At 49.6% G+C, this 14,593-nt stretch overlaps 5 protein-coding genes across 5 annotated transcripts; 2 read left to right on the forward strand and 3 right to left on the reverse strand.

The window, feature by feature from the left end:
* Positions 1-1,095: 1,095 nt before the first annotated feature.
* LCP9604111_6193 (GTP-Rho binding exocyst subunit SEC3) lies at positions 1,096-5,745 on the reverse strand (the record flags this gene model as incomplete). The annotated part of the gene is made up of 3 exons (XM_039074087.1): positions 1,096-3,129; positions 3,192-5,407; positions 5,568-5,745. 3 exons carry the CDS (start codon positions 5,743-5,745, stop codon positions 1,096-1,098), a joined length of 4,428 nt encoding a protein of 1,475 aa, XP_038927719.1.
* Positions 5,746-7,204: 1,459 nt separating this feature from the next.
* Positions 7,205-8,477, forward strand: LCP9604111_6194 (nucleolar and coiled-body phosphoprotein 1 family protein; the record flags this gene model as incomplete). Its single annotated transcript, XM_039074088.1, has 2 exons — positions 7,205-7,243; positions 7,326-8,477. The coding sequence occupies 2 exons, from the start codon at positions 7,205-7,207 to the stop codon at positions 8,475-8,477; spliced, it is 1,191 nt and encodes a 396-aa protein (XP_038927720.1).
* A 496-nt stretch (positions 8,478-8,973) lies between these two features.
* Positions 8,974-10,764, reverse strand: LCP9604111_6195 (F-box protein; the record flags this gene model as incomplete). Its single annotated transcript, XM_039074089.1, has 1 exon — positions 8,974-10,764. The coding sequence occupies one exon, from the start codon at positions 10,762-10,764 to the stop codon at positions 8,974-8,976; it is 1,791 nt and encodes a 596-aa protein (XP_038927721.1).
* An 845-nt stretch (positions 10,765-11,609) lies between these two features.
* LCP9604111_6196 (cytochrome P450) lies at positions 11,610-13,274 on the forward strand (the record flags this gene model as incomplete). The annotated part of the gene is made up of 4 exons (XM_039074090.1): positions 11,610-11,938; positions 11,992-11,999; positions 12,105-13,085; positions 13,138-13,274. The coding sequence occupies 4 exons, from the start codon at positions 11,610-11,612 to the stop codon at positions 13,272-13,274; spliced, it is 1,455 nt and encodes a 484-aa protein (XP_038927722.1).
* Positions 13,275-13,984: 710 nt separating this feature from the next.
* On the reverse strand, positions 13,985-14,466 carry LCP9604111_6197 (mitochondrial 37S ribosomal protein mS37; the record flags this gene model as incomplete). The annotated part of the gene is made up of 3 exons (XM_039074091.1): positions 13,985-14,083; positions 14,155-14,234; positions 14,337-14,466. 3 exons carry the CDS (start codon positions 14,464-14,466, stop codon positions 13,985-13,987), a joined length of 309 nt encoding a protein of 102 aa, XP_038927723.1.
* Positions 14,467-14,593: the final 127 nt, after the last annotated feature.

The following is a 14,593-nucleotide window of genomic DNA, read 5'->3' on the forward strand; positions in this document are numbered from 1 at the left end:
TCATCTGTTAGCTACATGATCACAAGGATACTTTAAGATTACATCTCCTAACATACTATTAATATGCTTGTAAAACAATAATTGACAAGTCTCCTGAACACAATTCATTCATTATTCACCCGAAACAGTCCACATTTACCATATAAATGTGACAAGGTCCTATAAGATAGCAACACGTACCTACATAGTACTTCACCTATGATACCAAATGAAGCCCCGAACGGTGGGTCAACATGGCCAATGAGAAGATATAATATCTTACATAGGAAAAAGCAAAAAACAAAACATATGAATCAGTTTCAAGAGTAACATCTCATTTTTCATTATATTTCCAGGGTCTCGTCTCTAGTAGTTGGTCCGCGGGTGTTTGAGACCTTAATAGTTCTATGGTATGGTTGGCTAAGTACATAATGTATGCTTCAATTAGAATCCTCAAGCTCTAGATATCGTGCATAAGAGTCATGCCTTACCTTCACGTCCAATACACGAATAGTCAAAAGCTTAAGTCGATCCGGGTCTTCTAAGAGCTTCAAGAAGTACTTCATCTGGAGGCTAGTATTTCAGAATTGTTAGTATCAAGGAGTTCATTATAGTCATCCAAGATAAAAAAGACGAAGTCTCGACGCAGGACACACAAACTATTACAGCAGCAATAGCTACTATATATCCACGACAATGAGACTGCTGATGAACTTAAAAGGAAACTTGAGGATATCGACCCAGCCTTTAGTCAGAATGGTGGACGGGATTGTTACAGGGACTCCCCTGCCTGATTAAACCCAGGTGGAAATGAATATCCAATTAGCTCAAAGGAATCCGAGTTTAAGTGACATGGGTGCTGTTCTATTTGGTATTGTCTGTAGTTTGGATCTTCGCTTCTTGAGCAATTCACCTCAATTCTCACGTCTCACTGTGCACCTCGATATTTGCCTATTTAGGCCCTACGCTTCTCATTGCACTAAATCATTGCGTGGTCGGTGTAGACTTTCCCGAAGATGGAATCTGAATATTACAAAGTTGGAATCGGAATGAGACAGAAAAAAAGCAAAAACAAAACAAACGGGAATAGATTTAACTCTCGATACAAAGTACATCTTATTTCCGGAACATGCTAAGGGTCTCTTCCTTGCGCCAGTCCAGATCCACTTGACCCTCGTAGACATCTTCAATGATCTGCCGAATGCGGTCATAAGTGTTCTCATAACGGTTCTCGCACTCCCGGAGCACCTTGACAACTAGGCTGCGACTAAGACCAGGGTCATCAGCATCACCAAAGTGTTTCTCCACACGCTTCTTGAGCATCTCGATGCCACGGCGGGTTTCCTTGTTGTCGTAGTAGGTGAGAACCTTCTTCGCCACCATGCGGGAGTGGCTGGCGCGGGCTGCGATGTCAGTCGGCTTAGCGCCCGCCGCGAGGAGGTTGTCAATTGACTGCACGAAATCAACCAACTTGCCCAGTGGGCGATGAATGACCGCGTCGAGGTAGAGCCTCAGGTGCTCTTGGAAGTCTTGGTGAGCACGATCGGTCCAGCGTTCAAGTGCGGGGATGTTGTGCACATCTACTTCCTCGATGTAGTGGTTCATGTTCTCAATGAGGAGAATGTGGTAGTTCAGGATCTCCTTGTCTTCCGGATCACCCGCACCACCCGCAGTGACACCCGGAGGTTGACCGGGTGCTTCCTTGGCAATGAACTTCAGTGACTCCCACATCGCACGGTTGATGCGGTCGTACGCGTCGTTGACGCTAACGCGAATGTCACAGAAAGCGCCGGACGGGAATGACAGCATGCTTTCCACCGCATTGGAGAAGTTAGGGAACACCCGCATGAAGGAAATTACTCCCTTCCGCTTGTTCACCTTGACTTTGGTGTCCTCAATGCCTCGGATTTGCTCATCTACAAATCGGTTGAACAGTCCCATCAGGCGGGAATGGATTTTCTGTAGTGCATGAAGAATGAACTCTTGATTCGTGTCATCAAAGTCATTCATGGCAGTCTCCAAAGAATAGAGAATCCCGATTCCTTGGAGAGGATCAGCCTGCATCGCCCAGTCCACCATGTTCTGCATCTCAGTGGGCCAGAATGAGTAAATCTCATCCATTATTTGCTCGACTCTCTTTGCCATTGCTCGGTCAGGATCATGCGGCTGGTTGGCAGAGAAATCGGGACAAGAGCGATTTTCCGGAATGGCCGCAGAGACCAACTCGGAAAAATCGGCGCTGGCAAGTGAATCAAGATGGAAGAATTGGATGATGAAGTTCTGCTCCTGAGCCATCATGTTCAGTGTCTCCCGCAGCGTCCCGGAGAATGCCTCAGACGGCTCAGCCCTTCCTTCCTTCTTCCCGCCTCCCGAAGCCAGTCGAAGCCCAGCGGCAGCCCGCACCGTCTTGCCCCGTCGCACGGTCAATTTTCGTGCAGCCATGGTGAGACCCTCGGCTTCTTTCTCCTTCTCTTGGTGCGTGAAGAGGAGTTCCTGCTCATCACCCGTTGGTTTGCGTGCGGTGTTCTTCCAAGCCAGGTTATTGTCGCGGAAGTCACCTTGGTACGAAGGCTTGGACTGCTGCTCATAGAGACTGACAAGGCTATGCCACTCTGCCATGCTAACCTCCTTAGCAAATAGCATCAAGGCATTATACCGCCAGACCTCCTGACGGAAGTGCCCTCGTGCGGCGCTGTCCAATTTCATGGGATCTTTGGCACCGTTGCTCCAGTCAAGACGTTTTTGTTCTGCCATTTTGAAGGCAAGGGCCATGAACTGCTGCAGTCGGTTGAGGAACATGGTTGCAATAGAGCGATATTCTTCCTTCTTTTGCTTGATCGCACGCATCTGGCCGATTTCTGTATCAGCATACACGCCGACACTTGCATCGACTTGACGTTTCTTGTTTTGTCCAATGTCAGAGTCGATCGTAACCATGGCCTTGTACAACGTCGCTAGAGCACTTTCAGTATCCTTCAGCCCATCGGGATTGCTCAAAGATGCCTCTTTGAGTGGTCCCAGCTCGGTTACAGATATTGAAAGTGTCTTCAAAAGGGTCTGGAGTTCGTTCTGCAGGAGCTTCTGATTTGCTGTTTGTACCTGTAGACCTTGGCCTTGGGCTTCGATATAGGCGACATCCTCGTGAAGAGTCTGTAATGTGGTCTCGTTAGCCAACTGTAGATCAATTCCGATCCCGTAATCCCGAAACTTACGTTCAGTTCATGGGAGTAAAGAGTCAAAAGACCATCCAGCTCGTCACACTCTTCAATCGTTCTGTCAATCAAGCTTGCAAGTTGTTCAACCTTTCCTTCCTGTTGTTCAAGGTTCCCAAGCCAGCTGGTGGCCTCGACACGGCCAATTTCCCGGCGAACATCTGCTTCCAAATCCTCAATCTTCTGTTCATCGGCCAACCGTCCGTTCCAGCCCAGATCAGTGAGGATGTCATCAAAATCAATACCACGTCCGTCGAGAATGCCGGGATCGATCCCAAGGGCCTGGCAATATTTCATAGTGTGATCTTCACGGCGTCTGCGACGACGTCCTTGAGTTGCCGGGGATGGTGACCTTGAACGATCTTCAACATTTACGACAACATCAGAAAGATTCTCTCGTGAGACTTCAGGAGTTTGAACAGGGGTCACCGCGATCTCTTCGGGTGCTGGCTCTGTAATCTCGACGGTTGGTGTCTCCGGCCCTACAGTGGGTGCAGGAAGTTGTAGATCTTGTTCCGACTTTGGTACCATTGGACTCTGCGGGGGATCAGTTAGGGATCGGGCAAGGGACGGCGCCGGAACAACACTGGTGATGCCATCAGGGCCCGCGAGATCGGCCTGTGACTTTTTCGCGGCTGCCAGCAGTCGCTCACCAGCCCCACCAATCCTGGGCTTGAAACCAGCATAAGCATTTGCAGCCTTTTTCCATGCGCCTGCGATATCCTTGGCGTCCTTCTTCTTGACCATAGGGCCGAGCCCCGGGCGATGCGGCTCGAATTCGCCGGTTTCTCCGGCCTGCTCTGAGGAAGCTTGAGATGGCGAGTCCGCAGCAGGGGCAGTCTCGATAGGGGTCTTGGGCTTTTCATTGGAAGGCTGAATAGGCTCTACAGAGGGCAGATTCGCAGCCATAATAGCGGCAGGCTCTGCAGCTAGTCCCTCAATTGCCGGCGACGAAGATGGTTCCCGGGGCTGCGCATGGGCTCCAGCTAACAAATTATCTGATGCACTTCTCTCTTGAGGCAGAGAGGGGTGATTAAACGTGAATGCCTTATCACCACCACCACGTTGGGGCGACTTTGGACCAAAGCTGGGCGTGGGGCGTGGGACTGTGTCCCTATTCTCATTATTGGAAGAACCAGAAGTAGTAGGACGAAGTGTATCATTGCTGCGCATGAATTCTGGTGCCTTAGCTGGGGCTGGTTGGGTAGTAAGAGGCGGGGGTTTGGGACCGCGATCCTGGCTGCGAGCGGAAGATGGACGGAGTGACTCTGGAATATCGGCATAGTTGCTGGATTGTGCTGCAACAGTCAGATTATCCGTTCCCCTCGATTCTGATAGTGAACTCGGGGGCATTGCATGTGTTGCGCTACGCTCGGCTGCGCGTGGCGGCGGTTGCTGGTCCAGAGGTGGCCCAGAAAGAAGCGAATGGGGAGGAGATTTATGTAGATCAAAGGGAGATGGCGCCGGTCTACCGTGTCCTGTAGATGGCCGAGAACCGGTCGACGGCCGAGACATCTGCTCGCGGCTCTTTTGGGTGCGAAGTGTGGGGTCTTCAGAAGGCTTCCTCTTGACTTCCCGAGGCCCATCGCGACTGGTATCACGACCTCTGTAGGACGGCTGTAGCGAAGGAGGTATCGAGCTGTCTGATGTTGGAGGTATTGGACCGGGTCCCCTTGGCGGTGGACCACCTGGTTGTGGTGGCTGTCCTCTTGGTGGTGGACCACCTGGTTGCGCTGGCTGTGCTGGCTGTCCTGATTGTCCATGCCTTGACAACATTTGTCGCTCCTTGTCATCAAAACCAACGAGGTTGGGGACCTTTCCATTGGTGTATTTCTTGTAGATCTTGACCAGGCTCCCAATGAAGAACTCCTTCTCCTTAGAAGTCCTGGCATGCCAGTAGTATGGCTTTCCGATTGTGACCGTGAATCCTACATTGCCCGCCCATTCTTTTTGTTGCTGCTCTCCCGGTGTTCTCGGCACAAAAGAGCCGAACGTTTGAATTGCGCTTAAATCGTCGAGCATCCAAGTTTTGCCAATAGAGTAGGTCCCCTCATTGTTCTCTCGAGCTTTGTGTATACGGACTCTACCTGACTTCCGAACCGATATAATAATGATACGCGGTTTCTTGTTCTCCGGTGGCCCGTTTGGCGGGGAAGGGCTAGAAGGGTGCGCCGAATCCTCGGTGATGCGAACGTGTGTTATATAGGATTCGAGTACTGGAAGTAACAGAGAGATTAGCAGAGGTCGCCGGCAAAACGAAGCAAACGCCTTGCGATCCCATCTAGGCCCTGGAAATAACTTTCGTAATGTGTTGCCAACCATACCACTATTCTGTGGGAGGGCAAAGCCGAGGAAATACGTTGGTCGTGTACGTACAGAGACCATCTTCATCCTTTTTTGCGAAACAACTATGAATGATCCGCTTCTTCTCATCTTCAAAAGCAGCCCCTCTTGTCATAGTGCTTGGGCTGGAACCCGAATCGGAGTGCAGATCTCCACGATTCAGTGGCGGCCCTGGCGGAGGCCCACGGGGACGGTCTCTGCCATTCACCATGGTATCGAGGGACACAGAGCTCACGTGTGGGTAGCCGCGAGATCAAGGGGACATGGTCGGGAGGGTCGGGATCGGGCGACGCCACTACGCACCACGCGCCGAAGGAATTGAAACGTGTCGAGGAAATAATGCGCTTGTAAACTGCAGAATATGATGAGGGACAAAGCAGTACACGTTGTGGCTCAAAGTAATGCAAGTGGCCAGCGCTGAAGTTTGAATTAGCTCATCAATGTGTCTCGGTGGAACCTTGGAAGGCGGAGAGCTTGGAGCGGAGTATCGGAGTATCGAATTGATCCGGGGTTACCTATGTCAACAAACGTGCAGAATGTCAGAGATGAATGTTCAATTGAGCGCAGATTTTTCATGACGATTGCTTACTGGCGCTTCACTATCTCACTTACTTTGGCTATCCTGATACACTAAGATGTTATCGCAGTGCATGGCGATCATGACTTTGATCTTATTGGCTTCTAACTAACTAACTAATTGCCAGCAAAAAGTTAGTCATCCATCCCCAGGGCCGGTCTGGTTTCAGTTGTATAACATGCGCGATAGAAACTGCCGATGTACCATACCTTCAAGACATTACATACATTATTCGCACCGCGTTCGATTTCCCTAGTCAATTTGTGTCCACCATTCCAACTGCAATCAATTTCATCACTGGGAATAAGAACAAGCTTGCTGAAGCTAGAGCAATTCCAGGTGATATGGTGCAGCTTTCAATCAAAAGCGAAAGTCCTTGAAATTCAAGGTTCTCTTGAAGATATTGTGCGAGACAAGTGTCAAAAACCAGCTATAGAAGTGTCCAGCTTTCAGCTCTAATCTAAAGCGAAGCAAATCAGAATCAAAAGACCAACCGGTTATTCAGAAAACGGTGACTCTTCGGTATCAAAGAGGACAGCATGACTAGAAGTTCTTTATTCAAATGCAGATCACATGTATATTTCCGAAGTTGACTTCATGTATGTATGCATCCATCCATATCGGTATATGGCCCAGGTAAACTTTGAGTGCCCTGAATTCAGGGGCACTATTTTCTGTCAAGACAGGGCCGTTGACCTGTACAAGCAAACATCTATCTTGAACCTGGTGGTGCTCTGATATCAGGGAAGTTTCAGACCGGCATACCATGTACTAGTATTTAGAAAGAATAAGGCACAAAGGGGTGGAGACTCGGTCTAAATATGCACATAGATTAGATCCGACTAGAGACCGCAGCGGTGAAGAGATGTGGCCAATAAGAGAGCCCTTCGTAGATAATGCCGAAATATCCGCGCACCAATCACAATGCTTACTCATATCAACCAATAACAGTGAAGCTGATAGCTTACCGCCTTTTATATACTTTTTTTTTTCCTCCCTTCTTTTTTGGTTCCTGGCAGATTATTTCTAAATAGTCTCTTCTTGCCCCGGGTTCTCTTCCTTCGCTACCGTTGAAACGAACCGCTCAGTCACTATGGCAAAGGCTTCCAGCAAGAAGACTTCGGTCAAGAAGGTAAGCTTCATTTACCTTCGATTGACATATCGATTGGCATGATCTACAAACAGACCTGACTGACAATGCCCTAATTTCACAGACTGATTCTTCCAAGACCAAGTCTATCCCCCCTCAGCTGATCGCCTCAGTCGCGGCTTTCTTGTCGGACAATTTCCCTCAGACTAGCGTCGCCTTCACTAAGGAAGCGACAAAGTCGGGCAAGCAGAGCGATGCGAAAAATGTTCCCTCTCTTTTGGAACTCTTCCAAGCCTCGGAGCAGAAATCTAGCGTGAAGAAGTCTGCTAGCCCCAGTTCTTCTTCCAGCTCAAGCAGCAGCTCCGATAGTGACTCGGATGTTGAGATGGGTGAGGCCACTCGCTCGTCCTCTTCGTCTTCCTCTTCGTCTTCGTCTTCCTCTTCTAGCTCCGATAGCGATGCGGATGATGAGGATGACGATGATAAGTCTCCTGCGGCTCCCACCTCCGCCCCCAGCTCCGCTCCGGCTCAGAAGTCTGCCGGCGTGAAGCGCAAGGCCGAGTCTAGCAGCGAGTCTAGCAGCTCCTCCGACTCCAACTCCTCCTCTTCATCCGAAGATGATAGCCCTAAGGCCAAGAAAGCCAAGACATCTCCCACCCCCAAAGAGGCATCTTCCTCTTCGTCTTCGGATTCTTCCAGCTCTGACTCAGACTCCTCGTCGAGCTCCTCTTCTGATTCTTCGTCTGATTCCTCCTCCGACTCTTCTTCTGACTCCTCTTCTGAGTCTTCCTCCGACTCCTCTTCTGAGTCTGAGTCTGAATCAGAGTCCGAATCCGAAAAAGAATCCAAGAAGGCCCTGAAGAAGGCAAAGAAGACACCTCTCCCCGAGTCCGACTCCTCTTCTGACTCGGAGTCTTCTTCATCCGGCAGCACCCTCGCCGCTTCCCCAGAGACCGAGACCAAGCCCACAAAGAAGGCCGTGGAGACTGTGCAGACTACCTCATCGAGCGCCAGTCCCGCTCCTGGCAATGGACCTGCCAAGAAGAAGCACACCGGAGCTCGCCCTACCCCTCTGGCCCTCCTGAGTGAATTGCCCCATGACCACCCCTCGAACGACTACATGTCGTACGCCTATGCAGACCGTGCCTGGAAGGACTTGTCTGTGACCCGCGGCAAGGGATTCACCAAGGAAAAGAACAAGAAGAAGCGTGGCTCCTACCGCGGCGGCCCCATCGACATTGCCCCCGGCACGACCTCCTACAAGTTCGAGGATTAAACGACGACGCTTGCTTTTGCCACACGAACGTATTTGCTAGTTCATAATATCAGGCTATCGTCAGCATCTAATCCAAAATTTGCCACCAAACCCAGGCTTTTTGTCTTGGATGTCGCTTTGCCGAAGGGAAGAATCGCTGTCTTTTTGCTGCTGCAATATTTGCATTACGACTCAGGTTTGTTGCAATGGATCAATATGAACAGCCAGGGCTCTTATATCCCGCATCATTCTTTACCAATTTCACTCAGCATGGCGTATGGAGCTATGGACAAGGTCGTTGGACCCAAGATTTGCCATAGAATCTTTTTTGCTTATTAGCTTACATCATTCAAAAGTTTGAAATCCGTCCTCGACGAATTCTGGAAGTATTTTCAATTCTCCATGAAGTAGGAAAGGACGTAACCTACGAACACAAACCCCTTCTAGCCTGATTAGTCTCTATCAAAAACAGTGTTAGGTACCCCCGTACAAAACAAAAAACTATAAAACCCACAACCTATCCATCCTGCCTTCTCCAAGCCCCAGGCTCCTCCAAAGTCTCCCACCTACAATCCCAACCCGTATGCGTCCCACGAGCAGCATCCCCAGGCTTAAGATCCGCAAACGCGCGCTGAGTCCTCAGCTTAGAAGTGGTAGCGGAGTCCTCGTCATCCGGGCGCTCATATCCAGCCAAATTGAATGCCTCGGCGTTCCAGCGCGGTAAACTCCCCGGACCCATATTCACACCCAGGTCCAGATTATATTCGTACCACTCTTTCCCCGGACCGGTTAAGTCATCCGTAGACGCAAAATCGAGCTGGACCACCCCGTCCACGATGCCCGTGTAGACGGTCGGCGAGGAGGGTGAGGGTGAGGACATTGTGTAGATGGGGCCGCGGTAGGGGCCTCTTTGGCGGGTGCGGACTGGGTGTGGAGTTTGTTGGGGGAATGTAGGGGGTGGTGGGTGGGAGAGGAATATGGAGAAGCCCTTTTTAGGGCGGGGTTTTGCTTTTGTTCTGGGTATGGTGTTGGCATTGAATTGCGAGTCGGGGAATTGTGCATCGAGGTAACTGTATGTGTTGCACATGCGTAGGTCGAAGATTTTGACCACGGCTTCGCCGCCAGCTCCGGCTAAGAAGCGGTCATGGCCGAAGGCGTGGAGGCTGTAAATGGGATTGAGGTCCGTGGCGTCTCTGTAGGAGACTTCGGAGGGCCTTGGGGAGCGCAGGTCGTGAAGTCTTACGGTGTAGTCGTCCCAGGCGGTTAGAAAGACTTCGCCGGGGGAGCCTAGGTTGTGTTCATTGAGAGGCTCAATGGCGCCGATATTGGCCTTTGATTTAAGGTTTGTAGAGTCGGCGTCTAAAGAACCAATTCCGATTGTTCGATATACAGAGACACCGTCTGGTGTGATTTTCGAGATAGACAAGGAGTTTTCCACATTTCCAGTTCCCACTGCCACTAGTGATGAGGATAGCAGTTTGGAGTAGTTGGTTCGTGACGAGCCTTCCAGTCGAAGCCATGTAAATGGCTCGATTACTTCGTCGTCAGTCTCGGTATGATAGAAAGCGATGCTTCCATTTTCAAAATGAGCAGCCAAAGTAGAGTCTGTGCCACTACTCAAATCTGTTTTATCGAGGTTGAGTCCAAATGATATAAACTTCTGCTTGTGCTCAAAGGTTGCTTCATTGGGAGAGATGGCAAGGTGAACAATATCACCTCGGACCCGACCGAAGATCAGATGCTCCACATGGGTATCGTTGCTGTATCGAGTCGCTGAGGACAAAAGATGCAGAGAACAAATGTCGTCATAGCTGCTAACATGATCAATATCGTTAAACACAAGCCAGTCTTCTTGCGCGCGAACACCAGTTTGCTTGATCCTCATCACAAGCTGATTGGCAGCACCCCAGGCAAGGACCTCTTTCCTATCAGCCCAACGCTGGCCATTCCAGGTCTCGTAAGAATCAATTGAAGGTCTGTACCCGAGAGTCGGGTTATCTTGGCGAGTCACCTCGTGAGAACCGATTTTGGTCGCAGTTCCAGGTGGCACGACAAATCTTCCGATGATGGCTTTTCTGTCCAAGGCCCGCGACCTAGAGGTCAAAGCTCGTGCAGCATCTTTCCAGAATGGCGGTGTTTCGATATATGGAAATCTACTTCGCACAAACGCTCGGAAGATCCGAGAATTTTCAGCTGTGATTATGCCGTGCAGTCGGTGACATGTCTGGGACAGATGGGCCAATGCATTGGCAGTCGGGAGATGTGTTGCGATTTGATAAATGATCTCTGATGGGAGCTCGGAGAGCATCTTGAACGCGGAAGCCAGACAGAGATGTGAGAAGAGTAATTGTTTCGGGCTTTCAGACTATCGCCATCATTTGTTTTCCGCCGCTTTTATATGTTTTGCTGTTCATTGAGTGTGCTAGAAAGGGGAAGAGCTCCATTTGTTCAAGGACAAGTAGATTCGAGCTTCGATTTATATTCAATTTGACAATTTTCGACCGTCAAGATGTTGCAGGTCAGCAATTTCATACACAAATTGCCCCATGTGGGCACTGGACCCGTTACCTTATGACGTAAGCATATGGGCTCGCTTGGGCAGCAGCTCAGCCTGTCCTCTTTTTTTGTGCACCAAAAAGGAATTGTATAGATACTGGAGCTTCAAACTTGAGAAACAAGACTACATTAACGTGTATAGTAGTTTCTAACTCCAAAGGAAAAGGATCTGAAGGCACAGATGCAGCAACGTAGTCCATTATGTACGCTTATCTTATCGCATTCCCGGGGAAGTTGTAATGTCACAGGTCTCGTTGGACAAGACAAGTTTCCCTATCGAATCTAAAGGCGCATATACACTCTCCTCAGCGGAATCTGATTCACTGGCTGTCCACCGGCAGATGACGAATCAGAGTGAGTGGGACTCGAACGGTATGGGGCTTGTAGGTTAATCTTGCAATTAGGGAACACACTCGGCACCACCTGTAATACACGGATGAGTGTTGGCTGGTCTAACAGCTAGTGGCATAGCCGCGTCGGCAATCCCCATTGTATACAACCCCGAGGTCCGGAGGGATTCCCAGCTTTTCTCATATTTGCAAAGTATCTAGATTTTCACCAACTATCTACAGTGGACGGCAAACACCGGCACTCATAATGGCTTATTCGATCACTGCTCTTGCGGCAGCATTCTTCGCTGGCCTCATCTTCTACAGAGTGTTCATTTACCCAGTGTTTCTCTCCCCGTTGTCGAAAATCCCCAACGTGCACTGGAGTGCTTCCATCTCGCCTGCATGGATGTTATGGAGGCGCTTCACAAGCCGAAATAACCGGACAATTCAGGCCGCACACGAGAGACTCGGTCCTATCGTTAGGTTAGGACCATCGGAGATCTCGATTAACTGTGTCGATGGAGGAATTAAGACAGTTTATGCTGGTGGATTTGAGAAGCATGACTGGTACCCACGAGTCTTCGGGTCATTTGGGTTAGTATAGACACCGATTCACAGTAAACAAAGTAGCTAACCATGAGAAACAGGACAGTGAGTATGTTCACCATGACAGGAAGCAAGACACATTCAACCCGAAAAAGGATGTTGTCCAACATATACTCCAAATCAACTCTGCAAACATCCCCTCATATGCGGATAGTTTCAGACACAGTCATCTTCGATCGACTGCTGCCGATTCTTCAAGAAGTGTCAAAGTCTGGCAAATCCATCGATATGCATGATCTAGACCAGGGCCTGACGATGGATTTCGTCTCCTCCTATCTATTCGGTTTGCAGAATGGCACTAATTACCTGCAAGACGATTCGGTTCGTAAGCACTGGCTTCACCTTTACATGTGCCGAAAGCCGTTCGAGTTTTATGCCCAGGAGGTTCCATATTTGAATGGATGGCTGAGACGGATCGGTCTTCGCGTGATACCTAAATACTGCGACGACGCCAATGAAATGCTTGATGCTTGGGCTCTGGACCTATGCGATAGGGCAGAGCAGATGATTTCGTCGACCGAGCCAGGAATCGAGCCAACTGTCTACAAGCAGCTGAAACAATCTCTGGACAAGCATTCCACAAAGAATGGAGAAGCAAAGCCAGATAAGGCCCAGCAACGACTCGATATTGCTTGCGAGATGTACGACCAGCTGACTGCCGGCTTTGAAACAAGTGCTGTTGGTCTGACATATTTGTTCTGGCAACTCTCCCTACACCCAGAAGTGCAGAACAAGCTCCGAGAGGAGCTACTCACTCTGAATCCCCCGATTTTATATCCCAAGACAGCCGATCTGCCACCAGCCAAGTCAATCGATAGCCTGCCACTGTTAGAAGCGATCGTGACAGAGACCTTGAGACTTCATGCTCCGATCCCTGGCATTCAGCCTCGGGTAACGCCATCTCCCTCGTGCATTTTGGCCGGCTATGCAGACGTCCCACCTAACACTAGAGTGAATGCGCAAGCGTATTCACTGCACCGCAATCCGGAAGTATTCCCAGAGCCAGAAACCTGGCAGCCGAAGCGTTGGCTGGAAGCTGAAAACTCGCCGGCTGATTTGGAAGAGAAACGGCGGTGGTTCTGGGCGTTTGGGAGTGGAGGACGTATGTGCGTGGGAAGCAATCTTGCACTGCAAGGTATGAATTTAAGAATTCCAACCATTGAACTATGCTGATTACTGCTTGGCAGAAATGAAATTGGCCGTGGCTGCGATTTACACCAACTTCCGCACCACGATTGTCAACGATGACAACATCGAGGCCATCGATGCTTACACCGTGAAACCGACAGGTGATAAACTGATCCTCAAGTTCGAGTCTGTCTGAGATATACCAGGAGGGGATCTTGCAAGTGCAGCCATTGCTGCAAGCTGTATGAGCTCGGAATAGAATTAATTCGATCAATGGAAAAGTATCAACATTGCAGCTGAAAGAATAAACACTGCTTCCCGCCAGCTCATGCAATATCCAAGAGCGTAAAGTGGCTAAGAATGATCGCAAATCGTGATCTAATAAGCTAGGATAGCAACAACTCCTGTCCCCGGTTTCGGTAGCACGGCCATGTTCGGCCTCTTCGGCGAGTGTAGTATGCAGACTCCTAACAGCCCGAGAGCCCGAGGATACTAAAGAGGAGAATTGAGAGCTGCGAGTAGAAATTTGATCCAGCAAAGTTCGCAGTTCTTCATAACCCTCATATCAGCCACAATCCATCAGGCACCACCAAAGAGGGATGGCAGTGACATTAGATCGTGCTGACCTGGTGATTGATCATTATTATGTGGAGGATCCATACACGCATATGTAGGAAATAAGAGTTAATCAATTGTTCTGACAGGTCCAAATCCCACATAGTTGTATACTGTACATATGAGTAAAAGCCAACTCCCATAGCCTCTGATGCAAAATAAGCAGACCAAATCAGAAAATCCTGATAAAGGCCAGAGTATTCGCGTAATAATGTATCAAAAAGAAACCCAAAACTCCAGGTGGACAGCTCGCTCCTGCTGCCAAGTCCGGATAGTCGTGCAAAGAACATTTTAACCGAGAACACCGTCCTTCTTCCGCGGGCCAACAACCTTAGGGTACATTCTCATGAGGTGGTAGTTGACGGTGTTCTTCTTCTGCTCCCTGGATTTCTATAGATGGAAATACCTTGTTAGAAGGATGCTGACAATAATGAAAAGAACGGCGATGGATTATAACGTACCGGTGCATCCATGCACTTCCGCAATTGAGCCTCGAGAGCAGAGCAGCCCTCTGCGCCGTATCCAGCGGAAGCCCAGCAGTCTGTAGCAACGCAAATTGTCAGTCGAGATTCAAGGTACTTCGAAGCCAGGGCGACGAGAAATTGATAGCGTCAATATCCCTAAGGAAGAGGAACAAACATACTCAGCATAGAGGACATCACTACCACGCAGGGGTTCTGCTCATTCTGATTCGGCCGGCGGACACGGAGGTGGTTGATGGTGTTGAGACGCATCGGGTTGAGCCGGGTGGAGAGGGAGCCTTTGGGTGCCATGGTGGGCAATTATTAGGTTCGTAGAACTGGCAATATAGGTATCAATTAGAACAAGAAGAGGCCGAAATGCCTTGAAGCGACCGTGTGCAGGATTGACGATGGGATACTGGCGCCGGCGACGGATCTT

This window comes from Penicillium roqueforti, assembly GCF_015533775.1.
Source record: "Penicillium roqueforti strain LCP96 04111 chromosome Unknown scaffold_16, whole genome shotgun sequence".
Classification (NCBI taxonomy): Eukaryota; Fungi; Ascomycota; class Eurotiomycetes; order Eurotiales; family Aspergillaceae; genus Penicillium; species Penicillium roqueforti.